We start from the raw sequence: 21,690 nt of genomic DNA, 5'->3' as shown, positions 1-21,690 counted from the left end.
AAAAATGTTCTGCTTGGTTGCCTGAATACAATTCTTACTCACCACAAACGAGTGGCTGTTTACAAGATTGCTGAAATATAATGATTTAAAAGCCAGGAAGAACTCGGGGCAGATAGACACTGTAGTGGAAGAAGGACCTGGCAGCCGTTTGAAACGGGGAAAGTCACAGTAAGATCAGGTTGCTACTAATAATGAGCTTCATGTCCTCTTTCTCTGATTCTTTATGATAATATTCTGGCAGCTATCCCGCGGGTCCATTAATTTTTCAAGACAAGAGATCACAGAGTAACAGTTCTGTTTTGGATTCTTAAAAGTTGTTGCATTGCAGTGCTGCAGTTGGAATATATGTGTGTGTGTGTGTGTGTGTGTGTGTGTGTGTGTGTGTGTGTATATATATATATATGTGTGTGTGTGTGTGTGTGTGTATGTATGTATGTTGCACGTGTGTTTAATTAGAACGAAATGTCTCTTGAGTGTCTGGGTTATTGCCAGTTTGGGTAGCTGTCAGTGGAGCCTGCTTTCCAGCTGTGCCGAGTCTGAGTCCAAAATTTGGTCAGTTTGTTAGCATTTGGAATACTGCAACTTCCATCGGCTGCGTTCCCGCCTGCTCGCCTCTCCAATTAATATTTGCAATCTAAACAAAGCGATGTTTAAAACTGAAAATAGTGGCGTGTTGTGAAATTCTGCCAAATCAAAACAAGGAAATAACGGCAGCGTTTGCCGCTGTTTGCTGTCGTTTATTTACTGGGATGCTTTGGATGCAGTTAAAAGCAAGTTAAGTTGCGTCTAAACCCTGAATGAACGAAGTGTTAAAAGAGGAGTAGCTGACTTTTCTAAACTGTTGTAGCTGACAGTCCTATGCACATCTACACAGAAGGATGCCCCACTGAGCCCAGTGGGGACTTAATCCTTGAGAAAGATGTGTAGGATTGCAGCTATAGGGTGTTAGTTAATGGCCCTGTTTTCTCAAGGCCTCGGGTTCTTCCTTTCCAGTTTTGTGGTGTTTCTATTCTATGAAGCTTTAATTGGTGTTTTCTACTTATAGCAAAGTAGTTGCTTAAGAGGTCGTTTTGAACTGGAAGATGGCTGGTCTCCGTGTTTGGCCAGAAACTATGAATAAAACCCCTAACACACCTCAGGCTTCTACCTCGGTCGGCCTGCTGTTGTGTGGTCATGACTCAGTTGAGGTCAAGGCAGGGACAGATGATAGGAGGGGACTAATTCTTGGTCACCACAGCCTTTCAGGAATAGAAGCACTATATAAAATAATGGCACCGTTTATAGCTTGGTGTGTGTTTGATTTTTTTTTTTTTAATGCACATGTGTACGTGAAAGTAGATGCATACAATACTGCTTTAAAAAAACACCACACTTATTTCGGAGGGGTCTTTGTGTTTAAAAGAGGAAAGCGTTTGCCTTAATGAGAGCCTGGGCTGCCAAGTTTAAATGCCACCCTGTTTTAGCCACCTTCCAAACACTGGCATAAGAAGCAGGTTCATTCTAAGTTGACCGCAGCCAGAGTCTTCAAGGGAAGTTTCCCACAATACAGTCCCCACACCACATGGTTGCAGAAATTGCCGTGTGTGTGTGTTGGGTACGCGTATGCATCGATTTGTAACGTTTTGCAAGTCTCTTCCCACACCAGCCCCATTGTCCCTTTAGTAGCCTTTGGATAATGTGCAGCCCTGGCCCGGAGGTTCTCCAGACCATCAGGCCACTGCTGGCAAGGTTGTTTTCCATGCTTGGCACACCGCTGTCTGAATCAGTTTGTGAGCTGCTTCCATAGATGGGCTCCCGTGACTGAAGCATCCCACGGTGATCTTAAATCTCAAAGAGGAACTAGGGTTGAAAACAACTACATAGCGGCAGGCCCAGCCTTTCATTGAAATGCCACAAAGTACCCCGCTTTGGGTGGCAGGTCCTAGGGTGGGTGACTCTTAATTTCCTTCCATTTGTGGTCTTCAAAAGCAAAGTCCACTCCCGTCCCCCAAAGAAAACCAAAGCTCCCCAGTCTATGGTGTTGAAGTTGGGCTTCAGGTGCAAAAGTATTTAAGGCCCTAGGGTCTTTCCCAGCCCTGCCCTGGGATTCAGTCTACGACCTCCTGAATGCAAAGCATGAGCTCCACCAAAGAGCCCTTCGCAACCTTTCTATGGCACTCCTCCCATCCGACGGGCAGCTTCAGAGCTCAACCTCCTAGCACAGGAAGGAGGAGCCATGCCACTGCAGCTCTCATTCCACCACGGTCATGTCAGAAGCAGCATTTCCTTTGATAAAATGCAAGATGGCCTGTCCTAGTTTTGGGACTTGCAGGGCAGTTCTGCTGTCTAGTGTTGGCCCTTAAGCAATTGTATTATTATTATTACTATTTATTATTATTATTACTATTATTTTCAGGGGAAAACAGCTAAGGAGGAGAAGGAGATGCGGACATTGCAGCTGAGGAGCCTCCAGTACTTGGAACGCTATATCTATCTCATCTTGTTCAATGCATACCTGCATTTGGGGAAAAAGGACTCCTGGCAGAGGCCTTTCAGTGTTTGGATGCGTGAGGTAAGCCCTTTTCCAACACCATTCGCTTCTGGCTGTGCCAAACAATGCCCTGAAAAAGCCCAGATATTAACTTGGAAGGAAGCATGCCGACATGTATGCTTTTGTCTGGTGAGCAGCTCGCCATTCAAACAATTGCAAAGTCATTATTGTCATTATACTGCCGTTTGCCTGCGATGCGACATTGGTCATCTATTCTGTTATAGACAAACCACTGAGTTGCTAACTCCAAATGCTAAGCACTAACACTAGCCATTTAACAGATGTTGAGATTTGTAAAGGTCGCTGATTTGTTTTATTACGTTTTGAACTTGCTGGGTGTTTTCCCAGCCCCTGCTGCTTAATTGTCATCCTTATTTAAAAAAAAAAAAATTGCAGCCATGCTTTTCAGTATGTAAAAAAAATGACCGCCGGAGAGAGCTAGATTCTAACAAAATCATAAGTTGCATGAAAGTGCTGTGGAAATATTGTTTCTGTTGTATATCCCACGCACTCTTATTTAAGTCCAAAGCGCAATATCTTTGCTCAGCTGGATTGACTGCAGTGATCTCGACTGCTGTAGGATCGGCATGATGAGATGGTTATTAGGCTGTCGGGAGACCCATTACCTTAAATGTCTACATTGTATGTCTGTTCAGTAATGGTGCAGTGGATGGTGATCTATATGGGAACAGCATTTTAGGGTCTTTGGGTTTTGTTTCCCAAGCCCACATTTCTGCCCTCTCAGTTTCACCAGTTGCTCATAGCTGCTGCTAGCGGTTCACCCAGCTGTCGCAGAGAGCTTTCTCAGCCTTCCACCCCACCCATCATCACACCATGCCCTGGAAAAAAAATAAAAGCACAGCAAACACAGCCTGCTGCCGTTGCATTCCTTCTGGATTGATTCCCATGGAAAACAGCTGTTTTTGTATTTTATTATTATTTTTGGTTCATTGTCCTCGGAGTATCTTTTTATTTAGTAAGCATATTTGGCAGAGAGCAAGTCTCTTCAGTTGACCAGGAGCCGTCGAAATGCTCTGGCAGCAGGCTCACAGCTTCAGCAGGACCTAGCTCTTGGTCGGCCAGTAGCTCTGTGAGAGCACCACTTTGAGGGGAGAGTTGCTGAAGGAACCTACAGCCCCATCTTCCTCTCCCTGGAGTCCACATGCTTTGGGCCCCTCTTGGGAGCAGCCACAGTTCTGCTCTTGGCCGCTCCAGCTAAAAGGATGGAGGCAAGCTATTCATGGATGCATAAACAGGGTTCTTGACTTCAGTAGGTAGGGATGCACACCTGGCTCCTGTTTCCATAGATCAGGGTGTGTGCTATCCAGACCTATTCCAACAGAAACCAAGAGGCAACTTCATCCATTACATAGGTTATTATTTACATGTCATTAGTTACCTGGGACGCGGGTGGCGCTGTGGGTTAAACTACAGAGCCTAGGACTTGCCGATCAGAAGGTCTGCGGTTCGAATCCCCGCGATGGGGTGAGCTCCCGTTGCTCGGTCCCTGCTCCTGCCAACCTAGCAGTTTGAAAGCACGTCAAAGTGCAAGTAGATAAATAGGTACCGCTCCAGCGGAAAGGTAAATGGCATTTCCGTGCGCTGCTCTGGTTCGCCAGAAGCGGCTTAGTCATGCTGGCCACATGACCTGGAAGCTGTACGCCGGCTCCCTCGGCCAATAAAGCAAGGTGAGTGCCGCAACCGCAGAGTCATCCGCGACTGGACCTAATGGTCCCTTTACCTTTACCTTTAGTTACCTGCTAACTTAGTCTTCGAGTCTTCAAGACCAGTGTTCTTCAACCTCAAAAGTTGTTGTCCTGCAGCTCCCATCTTCCCTGACCATTGACTAAGCTTGGTGGAGATGATGGGAGTTGTGGTCAGACAACATCACAACACAAATTTTAAAAATGTGTTAAGAATCAGATCAAAAAACTTCACCATAAAAAATATACCATACTTTTCTGTGTATAAGACACCCCCTATTTGGTGGGACTCAAATTTAAGAAAATGGGGGGGGGGTGCCAAAAATTGCTCACCCGCATGTGTCGCAAAATCTGCCTCCCGTCTGCTGTCTGTACCATCACCGGCAGAAGCTGCCAATCTCCCGCCCAACTGCTGCAGCGTCAGACAATCAACACCTGCCATTGATGCAGCAACCAATAACACACACAATAGCTGCTGACAGCTGTGGCAGCAGCCAATCAAACGTCCACCCTATGCACTATCCATGTATAAGATGCCCCCACTTTTTAGCATGATTTTTGAAGGGGGGGAAAAACCATAGTCTTATACATGGAAAAGTACGGTAATACATGAAAAAGGGATACTGCAATCCTATAGTGCGGTAGCGGGGAGTGTTGTAATGCCAGGAAAGGAAGGTGCAGAAAGCAGGGGAAGATAGATTAATCAGCGGATCAAACAGTTTAGCTTCACCAAGCACTGCATGGAAAATAGAAGCCAAATATATTGCCCCACATGATGACAGGTATGCCTTTCTGTCCCCAGTGTGTCATTTTGGAATGCTGTCAGTGCAGAGGAGTAAGTGGAAGGGAGGCGTTTTAAAAGCAGCTATATGTCCTGGTCAATATGGATGTTTCAATCAGTGTACTGACACGGAAAGCACCCAGTTTTTAAATCACCCGTGGAAATGCTTCATCTGAGCTTTCCCCGACCCTCCAGATATTTAGATGCTGTGCCTCTGCCATGTGTGACCCAAATGAAATAAAATAGCTAAGGGCCAGTTCACATACTAAGCCGCCTCATCTAAATTCCCCACTGTATCCAGCGAACTTTGCCTGGCATGCAGTGGAGGAGCGGGGGGGGGGGGGACATTTCTTTTTCTCCAGTTCGACTGATTCCACCGGTAAATACAAATGAGCAGGTATTAACAAACAGCTTAGTGAGGACTGCATGCAACCGCTTGTCTGTATCATCCTGCTGAGTGGTGAGGAGTGCATTATCACATGCTCATACCTCATTAGAATCTGGGAAGCAGTAAAGTTTTGGGTTTCCCCACTGATACTTAAGTGTTCACTGGAAAGGGGAACTGGTAGCCTCATGCTTTGGTGGGGGCAGCTTTCCAAAACAAAGTGGACTGGGGATTTTCTAGGGAGGACAGAGTACAGAATAGTAGCCTAGTATTTGAGTGCTGGACGGTGGCAGGATTAGATCAGATAGTCCTGTGACTATCAGGACAGCTGGCAACCCAGAAGAATTTCTTCTCTGCAGGTTGAAGAATGCATTAAATATTTGAGGAGCTGAACAAAAAGGAGATCTGAATATCAGACACCATCCAGAATAGCTGCAAGATGGTTGCTCTTAAGTTGCATTGCGGCAGAGGGTGGAATTCTGCATTGCTGCTTGCCAAGTGGAATGATTGCCCTTCTTTCCCTCCTTTTGCTGTTCTGGGCTCCTCCTGACCCCACAGGGTCAATGGTGGGGGGCACACAAGGGAGGGGAGGGAAGCCCCAGTGCACAGGTGGAAGTCCTTGCACAGGATGAGGCATGTTAGGAGAAACCTTCCCAGAATCTCCATAGTGCTGCTGCCTTAGAGTGAGTCATTCAGACAGGAGACTGAGGGGCCTCATTGACCTTTTTGTTATGTTTAAAGCCACCCATTTTGTGCTTAAATAGAAAAATTTGGGGTTGAAAGAAGCCACGCAAATACATCTAGGCATTTTGCCCTCTCTGTCTCATGCTGCTACCCTGTCATGTTCTCCCCTCCAAATATTGGTCTTGTTTAGTGCTTCCTCCTTGACTGCACTCCCAGTTCCGTTCTCTGTTGCTCTCTCTCTCTCTCTGTGTGTGTGAGTGTGTTGTGTGTTTGTGCCTCCCACATGGTTGTCCTTTCCTGGTTTATCCAGAACTCCCACAAATACTATTATGTTTTTTCTCCTGCCAGTCTTTGAGAGGCACCTCAGTTTCACACATCCAAGATCTAATTTTGTCCTGGAGAGAAAGAATTGTGGTTTGTCCGTAGATGAACTCCCTGCTATTTCTCTGTTTTGCTCTCCCACTCTTTCACGCAAGCAGCTTAGAGAAGATGGAATATCGTTGTGTTAACCTGTCAGGGCTAACCTGCTACACTTAGCAGCTAAAGAAGATAGGTGTGTTTTGAGTGATTCTTGTTCGTCTCTGTCTCTCTCTCTGCTCCTCCAGGCTGCTGGTTTTCTTGCAAGTGTATTCTGCAACATCTCATCGATGAAATTAGAGAGTATTAGTGGTGGATTTATACTGGACCGTCCACACCTCATTCTGCTTTCTTAGTTGTTCTGCGTTGCTTCCTTGGTCCTACTGGAGGGGCAGTCTTGTGCTATAGTGCAGCAAAGGTGGAACAAAAAATAAACCGAAGCGTTCATGGTGTTATGGTGTCAGGAAGTTATGAGGACATACACTGACTGGAAATGAAATGGTTTGTCCGCGCCAAAACTTGCAGACACAGTGTAAAAAGTGGGATCACATATAACCTCTGCAGTATCCTCCTGAGCACAAATCATCATGAATGCATAATAAGAAGGATGTCTGGAGGGACTCCAAATCATAGGCATCTTCAGAAGTCCCTTTCTGAACATCAACAAGAGCAACAAAAGGCTCATAAAATACACTTCAGAAATTAGGATGGTTTAATTTCCTGGACATCGTCTGGACCTCTGTAAAAAATCAGTCTGTAGGATTGGACCCCCTATTCTTGGCATGCAGCTATGATGCCCTCTAGAACAAACTTTCTCAACATTGGGTTCCCAGATGTTGTTGGACTACAGTTCCTATCATCCCTGACCGCTTGTCCTGCTAGCTAGGAATGATGGGAGTCATAATCCAACAACATCTGGGGACCTGAGGTTGAGAAAGGCTGCTCTAGAAGCTTTTAATCCTTACTTTAATTTGTGCTGCAAATGTGTCATGCTGTGAAAAAGCCTTGTCAATTTCTCCTGCTTCGAATAGCAGAAGTCAAATTAATATTGTCCACTTGCAGCATGGGGGGGGGGCAGGGATGGAAAGAATGGGGGAAGGGGAGTGAAATCTGCACTGCGTCTTTTCTAGCACAGAAGTGTGCATCTACCTCTACACTTCTCCAAAATAATACAGCTTCATTGTCACTTGCTGAGAGACTCTCAAAAAGGGGGAAAATAGGCACTTTTGACTTTTGGGCATTTGCCGTTTCAGTTAAGAGCCTGTGTACCATATCCCAGGACTAGATCTCAGTCTGCTTTCCTTTCCCATATTTTCTCCTTCTTGCCCCCCTTTGAATCTTCCTACCTCTTCATCATTCTACCTCTTCCTTGCCACTTCCTACCAAACTTTCAACCATGTCCTACTTTTTGTTTGTGGTGCATGGGAAGGGGTCAGGGCTGAAGACACAGAGGAAAAGGCTGTTCTGCCCTTGTTGTAAGAATGTATGTGTGTATGTATGTATGTACTGGCATGTCATGGCTCCCTATTGTTTCCAGCTCTGCTCTTTCCACAAGTGAGGTTTCGTAGTGTCTGTGGCTTGGCGAATTAATCTCCATGCGGTTTGGTCAGATGGACATACACAGAAGGGAATGGAATTCATGTGCATTCTTCACAGATTACAGCTGATTCATCAGCTCTCGCCACTTCGATGCACTATTTTGCTCTTCTCTCTTTGCTGAAGAGAGCTTAGTGACAGCAAGAGGGGAATGTTGTTGCTGGATAAACCTGGGGTGCTGGTGAGGATTGCAAGAGGAGACGTTAAACTCTCTCCCAGACTCCCCTACCTACAGTAATGCCTGCATTTTTTTTTTGGCAGCTTGTGCCGAGAGACCAAAGTGTGAACACACCTTTCAAGTTTTCCTAGGCTGCATCCCTGTACACAGGGGGGACTGGCTTTTGAATTAATACGTACAAGATTGCACTGTGAAGAGTACTGTTTTCTTGACAGGTTTTGTAATCTATTTTACTTCTTTTTGCATGGGACAGTTGTGCACAACAGAGTGTTTCTCTGGTACAGTAATAGAGAACAAGAAATATCCATTAACACTCCCCAGATTCCACATGTATCTGAAAAACTCATGCATGTTTAAAGCATGGCATACAGACTTCCATCTCAAGAGGATGTAGTCTTGCCATTTGTCTTAGAAGTAGGTTTCCACCTAGGGGAATATTTCTCCTCCTTTGTGTCTGCCTTCTGCTTAGGTAATGGATCTTTGCAGGTACATCGTTCTACTTCAAAGAAGCCACGCTGCTTCCTTATCCACAAAACAAGTCCATTGCAAAGAAAGTTGACCCCCTTCTCATGCCCACTCTTCTCCAGAGACTGAATTATTTTGGTGTGAGGTGGCATGGTGGTTCTGTACATCTCCGAAGAAGCAGAATAGGGAGCCATGTCACTATATTCAAAGCTTGGCTGAGTTGCTCTTCCCAGGGGATGAGGTCATGTTGAGGAAGTGAGGGAGATCAACTGCAATCCATTGCAGTGTTTGCCACCAAGGCACAGAGTCCCCCTGTTTTCATTCATAAGGTATCAAAGCTGTCCCTTGAAAAGCACCCTCCTTCACCCTATTATTCCCAGGCACAAAAGGGTTTTCGAGGCCTTTCATTTCATTGGACCTTTGGCCTTCCCTCTCTCGTTTTTTTATCAGACCTCTGCCTGTGCTGTGGTTGCCCCAGCACTGCAACTTGAAAGGCTTTGTAGAGGCAGCCAGCAATGTTGATTGAGCCAGGGTGGTCCCCTCATCCATCTCTCGCCCTCTCTCCGTTTGGAAATGAGAGCTTTTTGTGTGCATGAGAATGGGAGAGGGCTGGAGAACTGTTGGCCGATAGAGCACCATCTCTCTCTTTTGCTCCCGCAAAAAGGAACCTTCCGAGGCATCCCTCTGCAACAAATTAACCCTCCAATTAGCCTCTTGGGTAAGAGACGCAAATGACAGCTCCATGTTTTACGTGACAGGCATGATTATGCAGGTGTGCTGGTGCAGCGCCAGAGTTTCCTGAAACCAGTATGGAGAATGTGGGTGACATCTCCCATGTTTGCAGATACCCATAAACATGCACCTGGAAACCAGTTGGAAACCATGATCAGGCAGCAGTTCTCAAACGTTTTCCCTTCCACCCCAACCACTCTGAAATAGTTGGGGGTCTTCCCTTGTTTGCCTTCCATGCCAGCATTGTGATCAAACCATCAGCATGTTATGAAAATCATGGGTGTCCTAAGCCAGGCCACTAAGAAGAGCCCTATATGAGGGGAGGTTGTGGAGCAGAAGGGGTCTGTGGATCACAGCTGAGAACCTCCAAGCGATTTCAGAAGGTGTACATATGCTTGCCAGTTTAGGAGTACACCTTGCATCAGATGAAGTGGTCTCTGCTCTGCAAAGGCTTGTGCTGTAATCATTTCTTAAGCCTTTTCAGGTGCCAGGAGGCTTGTTAAAAGAATAATTCTGGAACTCTAAATCTGTCTGCGTATGGAGAAAGATACAAATTTCTTATTGGAAAAGCCGGCGTGTGTCCTGTCTCTTTGACTGCATGTTTTAAAACTCAAGCGAGGCAAAGTCAAAATAAAAAAGAGGATTCCAGTTACTGTTACCAAGTCTGCTGATCTTTGGATCAATGATTGGCAGCTCCTAGGCCAAATCTGGCCTGTACGCCAGTTTCCGAGAAGTAAAAGAAGGGTGTGTGGAAGGAGCGGCGGCGGCTGCAGCCTTGTGAAAAAGAAACTAAGAAGCTGCTTTAGACTTTGCGAGATTATTAGTGCACCTAGTCCAATATTGTCTTCTAATAGGTAGTGGGGTCTTTCCCATCGCCACCTGCCTGAGATCATTGTCACTGGAGATCCCAGGAATTGAACCAAATATATTTTGCATACAAAGCATGTACTCCCCACCCCCCGGCTCCTTTTGGAGAAAGGGTAGGTGCAGAAGATGGAGTAGAAGGTCTGATTTTTTAAAAAAAGTAGCTGCAGGTTGATTTGGTAAGCTGCGGTTGCAGAATGCAACCTTCCATTGAATTTCAAATGTTGTATTGCTTGGAATATAGGCCACCCTCTGAAATGAGATCACAGCTTCTCTATCCTAGAGGAGTGTGGTTATAGGCCACACTCGGGTTCTTTTACAAGCCAGATTTTTTTGGGGGGGGGGTCGGGGAGAGGAGCGTAGCCTGTGTTCAGACCAATATGTCATTCACTGAATAGTCCCCAAAGAGCCACCTCCTACTTCAAAAGAAAGGGTGTTTGCATGTTTCGAAACACCCCTAGCATGGGCAACTGCACTGCAAATGTAGCTCCAGTGGTAAAAAATAAAATTAAAAAATGAGTGGAATTGCACAACATAAGTGCCGCGATTCAAAATAACCGTTCGGTGACGGGAGAAGGTGAAAACTGTGCAGACGGAGGAAAGCGGTGTGGGTGTCGGAACGGGCTCATTTTATCGGTGTCCTTGAGACAAGCCTCTCTCCCTCTCCTGTTTGTGTCAACTCTAAGTGGGGAGTCGCTGACTGGTGTGTGATGGGAAAGCCTCGGCTCCTCTCCGTCTCAATTAGCTTTGCTAATTCATATTGGCATGTTTGATCTCTTTGGTGAGAGATGAAAGGGGCACCTGCCAAATGCGGTTACAATCAGAGCCCCGGCCATTCTTGGTTGAAGGGACTTGCTGGAAAACGACATTCACCCCACATGCATGTCTGGGGCGGGGGGTGGGGAGGAAGCGCTGGAGGGGAAATGAAAGGGGGGGGACGTTGCTGGCATCCCATCGATGTACAGCATGAAGCAGAGCAGGAGAGAAGGAAGGAATATTATCTGCACGAGTTCACTTCGTGCTTGGTTAGAAAGCAGAATGGAGCTGGAATGTGCTCTGTTGCTGAACTGAGATAAGTCAAAGATGGTGGCCCTTGTTTATTTCATTCCCCTAGGGAAGAAGGCTCAGCTTCACTCTTTACTCCTGCCTTGAGCAAGTTTCCTTGAATCAGGAAGGCTCCATTGCTCCATCTTGTAGATCCCATACCATCCAAGGGAGTTTGTTGCACCAGGAAACTGATCGAATAATGTTTAGACTTCTAGGAATACTGAGAACAATGATAAGCACTGGGAGTTCTAAGCCCTGCTTGGTGCTTCCTGATTCATCAGTAACTCACCACATGGTCCACCTTGAAGCCTAGGAAAGGTGACTTTTTTTAAAAAAAGAAACAAACATGTTGACTTACAAAATGCAATTCCTGGTTGGTTGGTTTTTTAAGCCTTTGCCCATCATTTCAAACACCAGTCACTAGATGTTTGCAAGAGTCAAATTTCTAAAAGCTGCAGTTTCTTCCGTAAAATAAAGAACACCCGCATGAAGAAACCTACAGACTGCTAAATTAAGAACTTCTCAACGATTAAATCAAAAGATAAGTTAAACTTATTTCTTTTTTAAGAAAAAGGATTCGTTTGTTCTAATTAATACAGAGGGTTTTATAAAAAATATTCTATTAAAAATTAATAATGTATGCACATTACATAACAAAAAAAATCCAGGAAAAATGAATGCACATGGAGCAAATTTATGTAAGTGTTCCCTATAAAATACATACGTTGTCCTGCTTCTAAAGAAATTGATTAAAAAAGATGTTTCTATATGTGTTACATCACAATGTTTATCTAATAGTAGTCAGGCTGAAAAATAGTTTTTCTATAAATTTGTTATACAATGAAAGAATGACAAACCGTCTCCAAACATCTCTCCACAGAGAGGTATGAGTCAAAGGAGAAGCCCAATCATGTTCTTTGTTAGCCGCAAATTTTATAAAGCAAAGCCAGTTCTCATGAAATACACCTTCCTTTCTAGGACCACGGCCTCTTTGTTATTTGCTTGGCCAATTTCTCCATTATCACTAGACACAGGGGTTAACATGAGGTTATGAGTCAATCTTAGTGGGCCAGACGGTTAAAAGTTTTTTCACCACACTACCTTAACAGGAAGGCCCTCCTGAAGGAAGGAAGAGCTTCTGGCTATGAGCAAACGGTCCCAAATAGATGGACCAAAAGTTATTTAAGCCACATTTGATTTGATAATGCTTAGAAATTTCCGCTAACCCCAGCAGCAAACATGTTGACGTCACCAAAAGCAGCCTTTGCCAAGCTGCAACCCTCCAGATACTTTCAGCTACAGTTCCCATCGGGGCAGCTGTGGCATGGCTGCGCTGCCTGGGGCTGATGGGAGTTGTAGTTCAAAACATCTGGACAGCACTTGGCTGGCAAAGGCTGCTCCAAAGAAAGCGAGCAGCCATGCATGCATTGTTTGACTCTAGGCCTTGTCCTTCTTTCGACATTCCTATTCCCCATTTTGACTAAGGTTGCATTAACATGAGGAATGTATTTCCAAGACTCCATCCTGTATCCAGGTCTCGTATGTAATCTCTTACATTTCGAAAGCAAACAGGCTTGCAAATGGGAAAGTCAAACGCTAATGGAGCAAGATTTGTAGCCTTAGATGAACTATTCTAATAGGTAAGCATGGATAAGGGACACGGGTGGCGCTGTGGTCTAAACCTAGGGTTTGCCGATCAGAAGGTCGGCGGTTCGAATCTTCGTGACGGGGTGAGCTCCCATTGCTCGGTCCCTGCTCCTGCCAACCTAGCAGTTCGAAAGCACGTCAAAGTGCAAGTAGATAATTAGGTACTGCTCCGGCAGGAAGGTAAACGGCGTTTCCATGCACTGCTCTGGTTTGCCAGAAGCAGCTTAGTCATGTTGGCCACATGACCCGGAAGCTGTACACCGGCTCCCTCGGCTTATAGAGCGCGATGAGCGCCACAACCCCAGAGTTGGCCATGACTGGACCTAATGGTCAGGGGTCCCTTTACCTTTACCAAGCATGGATAATGGTGAAAATAGATTCTGCGGTGAATCCCAGTTGATTGGTCATCTGAAAGGTGCAGTATAATTTGTTAATTCTTAGGGAGGAAAATAATGGAATAGTCTCTCTCTCTCTCTCTCTCTCTCTCTGTCTCTCTCTCTCTCTCTCTCTGTGTGTGTGTGTGGTTTTATTTTTTAACTAAATCTATTTTCATACCACCGAGATAGATAGCATTTCTTTAATACATTTTGTACTGCTTGGAGTCATTCTCTGGCAACTGAAGGTTATGAATGGATGGGCAGTTGGGGTGGGGGTTATGAATGAAAGTTTCAGGGAAATAGTGTGGATTATGCCTTTCTGGAGTGCTTGGGTAGGAAGTTCTGGCTTAAGAACAAGCATGGAGAGGAACACAAACAAAGCAGATGTTTGCCTAATCCGCTGCTGCAGCAGAAGTAGATGAAACATACTCTGAACGAGTCTCTGGGCTCTCCTCTTGCATGTATCTGAAGTGGGTCAGGGAGACATCCCAGATGTTCCAGGAACAGCATTTCCTTAGGTTTTATAACCCATCAGTCCCCCCTTCCTTGCAGCCTCCTTAATACTGACTCCTATGCATTGTTGTTGTGAAATAACTTCATAAAGGCAAGAGCATACATTTCCCACAATCTGAATCTCATGTGAACACAAGAAAAGGAAACAGATGCATTCGTGTTTTCTCTCTAAGTGTAAAGCCAATTTGAGGTTTTCTGGCCATTAGTTCCAGCACATTTTTTTCTAGAAAAATAGAACCGATTAGGGTGGTTGTCCAAGCTTGATGTGGGAAGGGGACAAGGAACAACAGCAAGAAGACATAAAAGTGGGGACAAGAAGCCACTATGGGATGGATTATATATATATATATATATATATATATATATATATATATATATATATATATATATGCGCTTAAAGGTGATGTGGCAGAAGGGAGATAGAAATACTTTAAATGAATAAATGATAGCATAGAGGTGCAGGGGGAAGTCTTAATAGCCAGAAGGGAAAGGATTTCAGAATAACCTATGAATTGCTCATTTTGTATGAAGCCCCACCCCCTAGGCTAGGGAGCCCCTCCTCTTTAGGACAAAACCCAAGATGAAGTGCTGCAGAGTGCAGAAGTGATGCTTGCAGGAAGCGCCTGCGAACACTAGCCGTGTTGAATTGGAGCAGGGTCTAGGTGTGCACACAATCAGTACTTACCTGTCTGCAGACACGTCTGAAATGGAAGGAAAATACGGCAGTGTTCCTCAACATGCCGCTAACGATGCATACAAGCAGTTCTTGCAAGAGCTGCAAAGGACATTTTAGACCATTCCTCCTTTCCTGCCCTCTGCAAATGACTTTGCTGTTGCTCCCCAGAGAACCAGAGTTGCCTTGCTGTTCCTTGCCACCCCCCACCCCCCATATGCTGGTCATTTATTTAGGATGTCGTCTCATCCCATCCCCCGTCCCCCCCACGCTGCAAAACGTGGACATAATGTGGCATGCCACTTCTGCAATGTGGACACTTGCTCACCTGTATACATGGAGGAATTTAAGCGTATATTTCCCTCCCTCCTTTTCTTTCCCCTCCCTGCTTCCAGGTGGCGGCCAAGGCTGGCGTCTATGAGATCCTGAACCAGCTGGGTTTTGCCGAATTTGAGAAGCTGGAGGACAAGCCGCTCTCCCAGCTTCGCTACCGCTGGCAGGAGCAGAGCCAAAGTTCCCTGCCGTTCCGGGGAGAGTTTGTTTAGGACCTGGCCTTTTCCAAAGCACAGTGAGGATCGCAGCGCTTCTCCCCACGCGGCCGCATCACTCTCTTTGCTTTTCCAGGTGGATTTTTTTAAAGACTTTTTTTTATATATAAATATAATGTGGAGAAATACGTCTTAAGGGAGGACTGTGAATTGAAGAAGACATTAAACTGCCTTGAAGACGTTTTCATAGGGTTCGTTCAGACACAATAAAAATAAATTAAGATAACTGCAGACGAGTGTCGAGGCAAGTGGTGTGTCCTTCCCTCTCCCTCCCCCCAAAGTCCCTCCCAAATGGGAGCTGTCCTGCCTTATTTTTACCCCCACCCCCAAAGACTTTTATCCCCTACAGGTCTGTTGTATACTTAATGTGCTAAATAATATGCATGTGCAGGAAAAACATACGTGGCATTGCTGCGTTTGGAAGTGGACAGTTTGGGATCGTTTCGTTCTGTCTTCCACGTGAATCTCCTGATATTTTTTATGATGAGGATTTTAATTTGTATGGTACCCTTTTTTGATTGTGCAAGAAGCTACTGCTGTTAGAGAGTTTGGCTCGACAAAGAATGGGAGAGGTCCACAGGGGTGTCCTTCTGCATATCTCTCCCATGGAACACAGGATGGAGAAAACATAGGATGGTTGTGCATGTGTGGTGCTTTCTTCATCTGGCCATTGAGTGCAGCGGAAGGCTGCTGGGCACACATGCTTTCTAATCTCGGTCTAGATCATGCTATGGTAACCTATGGCCCTCCATATAATGCCAGAACAGAACTCGCACCATCCCTGTCCATTAAGCCATGCTGGCTGGACCCAATGGGAGCTGGTGGAGTCCAACCACAGCTGGAGGGCCACCCTGGTTTAAGTAAAGACTAGACTGGCCATTAAGGGAACATCTTTCTGTTCACAAGCAAATGCAGGGCACTAGAGAGAGGGAACTGTTCTGCATAACAGAAGAAGCACTCTTGACACACTTGCCCTGTTGGAAGGAAGAACAATGTATGTGCAGGTTCTGCTTGTGGTTCTGAGGACCAGGGTAAGTAAAGTGACACCATCCTGGTGAACCTGGTTGAGGACTGGTTGGGGCAGTGAGTAGAAAGACCCTGATTTGCAGAAAGGCATGTCTGAGCAGCCAGAAGTGAATAAGTGTGTCAAATTGTTGTAAACACTCCATCCTTTTGGCCATTAAAAATTGTTTTATGGGGGGGGGCTGGAAATAAAGAATCCGATTTCAGGAAATGTAGTAGGAGACACAGATAATGAAGCAGGTCACTGGTCCATCTAGCTCAATATTGTCCACACTGATTGGCAGCGGCTCTATGAGGTATTGGGCAGAAGGCTCTCTCCATCCCAGCTGCAGTTGACCTGGGACCTTCTTGCATATGAAGCCAGTGCTCTGCCACTGAGCAACAGTCCATCTGACATAAAAAGAAGAAGCAAGAGCGTCTCTCAAATACGGGGAGAAGAAATTTGCAGCAACTGAAAGGTCTAAATGTAAAGAGCCCTGTGCACAGCTGGGCCCATTTCTGTGCATTCTGGTGCACTAAAGATTTCCTGTTTCAATGACTGAGCCTCATGTTGAACTGAGGGGCTGTTGCAGATGTGGCAGCACAGAGTCTGCAAGGATGCTCCTGTGATGCTCAAATGGTCCTCATGGAGAGATGCAGAGAACGCCCACTTTCCTAAAACCAGGGGTCTTCACAGAACAGAGAAGTGGGTGAAGCTTTGGTCCTCTAGATGTCAATGGGCACCAACTCCCACCAGCTCCTGCCAACTTATCCAGTGGAAAGGAATTATGGGAGTTGTGGTTCAGCAACATCTGTTGAGCCACAGGTTTCCCATTCCTGCCTTAGAATGTAACAGAGCTCCCTTCTTTCAAAGCTTTAAACCCATTGCATGGCAAAGAGCATGTTTTTTTTAAAAGAAAAGAAAAGAAAAGAAATTTCTTTTCCCAGGTAGTCTGACGTGTGCAACTTGGTGATCAGATTTGCATCATTTCTCCAGTGTTTGCATGCTTTATTTTGGCTTTGCTAGAAGCCCAGCAGGATGCTCCCAAGCATACTTTTGCACCCATGAGAACTAGAAAGATGCCTTAAAAAAAAATAAAAAGCGGAGATTCCCAAGAAGCTGAATTCTGTTCTGTGTTTATCGCTTATGTGTGGCTCTCTCTCTCTCTTTTAATCCTCTTGCTTTTTAACGCCTGTATCGGGCACAGAAAAGCTGTGACTCTTCAGGTGTTGGTTCAATGCACCTCCCATCATCTCTGTCCTTTAGACTTGCTGGCTCAAGCTGAAGGTGTTGCAGCTTTAAATGTGGAGGATCACAGGCTCCACAGCATTTACCTAAACAAGTAGTGCCAGCTGTGTTGGAAATTAGGTGAGGTCCATCAGAAAAAGGAAACCAGGTACTTGCAAAACAACAACAACAACCCTGCCTTATGAATCCAAAGGGTTACAATTTTATGAGGATGGTAATGAAAAAAGACAATGCATACAACTTTTCAAACAATGCATGAATGGAAAGGAAGGATCAAAAGCTTGGGTTAGAATAATGGGAAACAGAAGGGATGTCAATCAGCATACCCACAACCAATGGTGTAAATCGTATTGGGGTTCCCGCCCCACTTTGGAGTAAGCTCTGCCACAACTACAAACTCTGAAAGCCTTGTGCCAAGTATCTTGCTTCTGGGAAGGAAGCAGCGTGGCTCTCCTTCTCAAATGTGAAACATCTGATGTAGAATTTTATTGTTCCAGTGGGATTTTTAAATATTTGTTTTTTAGCATTTGAATAATTTACAGGTGATGTCACTGAATAATGGACTTGGTACAATATGTAGCAGACCGTTTCTATTAGCTGTTTCTAATGCAACTGTCCAAAAGCTAGAATCTTACTCCCGTAGACACTTGTGAACTGTCAGAAGATATATTGTAATTCAGGAATAAAAGGAAGCTGCTGTATCATATTTACGGAGGTGCACTGTACATGTGTGTGCTTGCGTGCACACAGTTCTGGTTTGTATTGCAAAATCCGCTTATCCTGCTTCTCCAGTCACCATCTGGAATGTGGTACTGAGGCTGCATTTCTTTGCAAGGCAACTGTTATATACTGTATTACTTTAACTACGTGCTATGTGAAGACATAGGTGGCGCTGTGGTCTAAACCACTGAGCCTCTTGGGCTTGCTGATCGGAAGGTTGGTGGTTCGAATACGTGCGATGGGGTGAGCTCCCGTTGCTCTGTCCCAGCTTAGCAGTTTGAAAGCATACCAGTGCAAGTAAATAAATAGGTACTGCAGCTGCGGGAAGGTAAACATGCGCTCTAGCACTCATCACAGTCCTCCATGCACCAGTAGCGGTTTAGTCATGCTGGCCACATGACCTGGAAAACTCTGTGGACAAATGCTGGCTCCCTTGGCCTGAAAAGTGAGATGAGTGCCGCAACCCCATAGTTGCCTTTGACTGAACTTAACCATCCAGGGTTCCTTTACCTTTTACTTTCCCTTATGTGAAGAAGTACAGTGTTACCTCAGGTTAAGTACTTAATTCGTTCCGGAGGTCCGTACTTAACTTGAAACTGTTCTTAACCTGAAGCACCACTTTAGCTAATGGGGCCTCCTGCTGTCGCCGCACTGCCGGAGCACAATTTCTGTTTTCATCCTGAAGCAAAGTTCTTAACCTGAAGCACTATTTCTGGGTTAGCGGAGTCTGTAACCTGAAGTGTATGTAACCTGAGGTACCACTGTACTTTCTTTTGCTGTGAACCTTCCAACCACATTCAGCTTCATTGGCTGTCTCCAAGTTCAGGTGCTATGATTTTTTCTTGCCACTGTCAAAGTCAGTGAGCCCTTGGAGCGGAAGGGGAGGGGAGCAGAAAACAGTGCTTAAGAGGCAAGATCAGACTCCTGAACTGTGGTTGTCAGCCACCCCTACTTTAAAGGTTTTCCCTCTCACAAGCACTGGGTGGTCTGGACCCATTCCTGCAGATGCTACTACTACTTTGCAGTCAGCCTGTGTCAAGGCATCTCAATCACTTCCCGAAAATGGCCTCGCTGCGTCTGGGCCACTGTGCTATGGTGATAACTTGTGAAGCAAAAACAGCAGCAAAATCCCAGCCTCAGCCGCGGATCATATGCTAGAATCGGACCATAGTGAGGTTAAGGATATGAATAAAAACCTCCCAAGCCTGCAGCTTGCCTTGAGATCTTTTGTTTCGTGGGGGGGGGGGGGGAGGAGGCCAAGGAGGATGGCGATGATGCATGAGGATTGAATTAAACAAAAGAGCAGATTATAAACTTTTCCAACAATGGGCCTTTTGTGAAATAACTACCCACTTCCCCTCCAGCCATGCCCCTGTCACTCAGCAGAGATCTTTGGAAGCCTTGCTCTAGCCTCCCTGTGCAATTAATTAAGCCGTAATTGCTTCGGAAGTCCACGCTTTTGATCTTATCGGTGTAAATGGAAAGCTGGGATGACATCACCTGGAGGCTTCCTCTTCATTCACCAGACCCACAGCATTAGGTGGCTTTGATAAGCCTCCTTTCTTGAGCTTTCAACTTCCCTCTCCCTCCAGGGTACTTTATTTATACCATTAAAACGCAGTTTAATGAGACAAAGCGGAGGAGCTGTAGCTCAGTGGGAAAGAATCTGTTTGGCTCGCAAAAGGTCCCAAGTTCAATCCATGACATCTCCAAGTCGGGCTAGGGCAGACTCTGGTCTGGAACCCTGGAAAGCTGCTGCCAGCCAGTGTAGGCAGAATTGAGCTAAATGGAGCAATGTTCCGACTCTGGAGAAGGCAGCTTGCTATGTTACTACAGTGGTAACTCAGGTTACATACGCTTCAGGTTACAGACTCTTCAGGTTACAGACTCTGCTAACCCAGAAATAGTGCTTCAGATTAAGAACTTTGCTTCAGTATGAGAACAGAAATCGTGCTTCGGCAGCAGGAGGAGGCCCCATTAGCTAAAGTGGTGCTTCAGGTTAAGAACAGTTTCAGGTTAAGAACGGACCTCCAGAATGAATTAAGTACTTAACCCGAGGTACCACTGTAATTTCAAACAGCCAATTCTTTGGATCTGGGGCGAAAAGGAGTATAAGTGAAACCAGTTAGTTCAGGAGAAGTGATACAGGGAGTTTTAGGAAGTAAATGGATGGAGTAAAGAGAGAGAGAGAGAGAGAGCACCTAAACTCCACTGAAATGTTTGTGTAAAGTGAAAATGCCGCTAGCTTTCTCACTTGCTTTCCCCCCGTAACACCAAAATGTTTATATATAGCCGCATGTTGGCTGAACGAAATCCATTTTAAAAATAACCTCCAAGTGGAATAACGTGATCTCACTCACTAGATTAGCAGCTTGCCTATCGGACAGCCTCCAAGTTCTTTGGGGAATTGCTTATCACTTGCATCGCAAATAACTGCCAGGAAGCAACTTCCGCTCCTGCCAAATGTCCCACACCCAGGCAAGAGCTCATAAAATCTGCAAGCTCCAATTACTCCAGGGGGGGAGGGGGAGGAGGGCATCCCTGATCCCTTCTTACCAAATCTTTTTCATCCGCAGTGGAACTTGGGGTGAAAATGCTCCAGCAATATCCCCTCCTCTGTGGTGGTGGTGGACGACAATCTCGTGTGTGCCAGCAGCTTCTCTGCTAACAATGGAAAATGCCTTTTGCCAGAGTGACTGGGAAAGTGGTGTACCTACAGAGCCCTGTGGAAGATGGAGAAGAGATCTGCATCTATGCAGATGAAATGGAGGGTCAGGATGCGTGTTGAAAGTTCCCTTGGCGGAGAAACACTTAGGGCTCGTCCACACTTCTGCTTGTTCCATGCATAGATGGCACGAGTGTGAGAGGCAAGCGTCTGAATGGTGTTGTCTTTGCACCCTCATTTCCCCAGGAAACCCACTCTTTGGTGCTAAATTGGAGCAAACATCCATCTGGAGAAAACCTGATTGTCGTTTGTTCCAATTCAGCGATAAATATTTGAGTTTTTCCGGGGGCAAGTAGCAGGGCAATAAGTGTAGGTAAGAGCTCATAATCAAGTATATATGTATGTACCTAATCAGTTGACTTTGATATAGTTGATCCGTTGACTTTCCCTATAAGAAAAACAGTTTTGATCAGTTGGCTTTCCCTATAAGAACCTGAGAAGAGCCCTGCTGGATCGGGGCCATGCTGTTCTTACACCATCCTCTTCTCGCAGTGCCCAGCCAGATGCCTCTGAGAAGCACACAAGCAGGACTTGAGTGCAAGAGGACTCTTCTTCCCCCTGTGGTTTCCAGAAACACACGGCCTTCAAAAGTGGAAGAAGTAGAACATATTGTGACTAGTAGCCATGGATGGTTTTTGCCACCGTGAGTTTTAGTATGGGCTGTGTGAAGGATTATCCTGAACCTTCCAACATTGGATGTCCCCCAAGTTCTAATATTATGAAAGAGGAACTTTGATTCATCCATGTTCTCCAGAATTGCATAATCTTATATGCCTCTATCATGTCTCTACCACCAGCACTTACGGTCCTTTGGCCTGAACGAAAAAGATCCAAACATCGTAACCATTTTTCATAAGCAGTTGCTCCACTCTCTTCATTGTTTTGGTTGTCCTCTTCTGAACCCTTTCCAGCTC

General features: G+C 45.5%; 1 protein-coding gene across 5 annotated transcripts in view; it reads left to right on the top strand.

The window, feature by feature from the left end:
• Positions 1 to 15,311, top strand: part of PALD1 (phosphatase domain containing paladin 1) — a 106,023-nt gene extending 90,712 nt beyond the window's left edge. For all 5 annotated transcript variants that reach the window (XM_083503057.1, XM_083503058.1, XM_083503056.1 and 2 more), the window contains exons 19-20: positions 2,396 to 2,551; positions 14,928 to 15,311. In XM_083503057.1, the coding sequence (XP_083359183.1) occupies positions 2,396 to 2,551; positions 14,928 to 15,077 (306 nt within the window). In that variant the 3' untranslated portion in view covers positions 15,078 to 15,311. The remainder of the gene's footprint in view (positions 1 to 2,395; positions 2,552 to 14,927) is intronic.
• Positions 15,312 to 21,690: the final 6,379 nt, after the last annotated feature.

The sequence above is a fragment of the Podarcis liolepis genome (genome assembly GCF_965112155.1).
Source record: "Podarcis liolepis genome assembly, chromosome: 5".
In the NCBI taxonomy this organism is placed as follows: Eukaryota; Metazoa; Chordata; class Lepidosauria; order Squamata; family Lacertidae; genus Podarcis; species Podarcis liolepis.
This window is presented reverse-complemented; position numbering and strand designations above follow the sequence as displayed.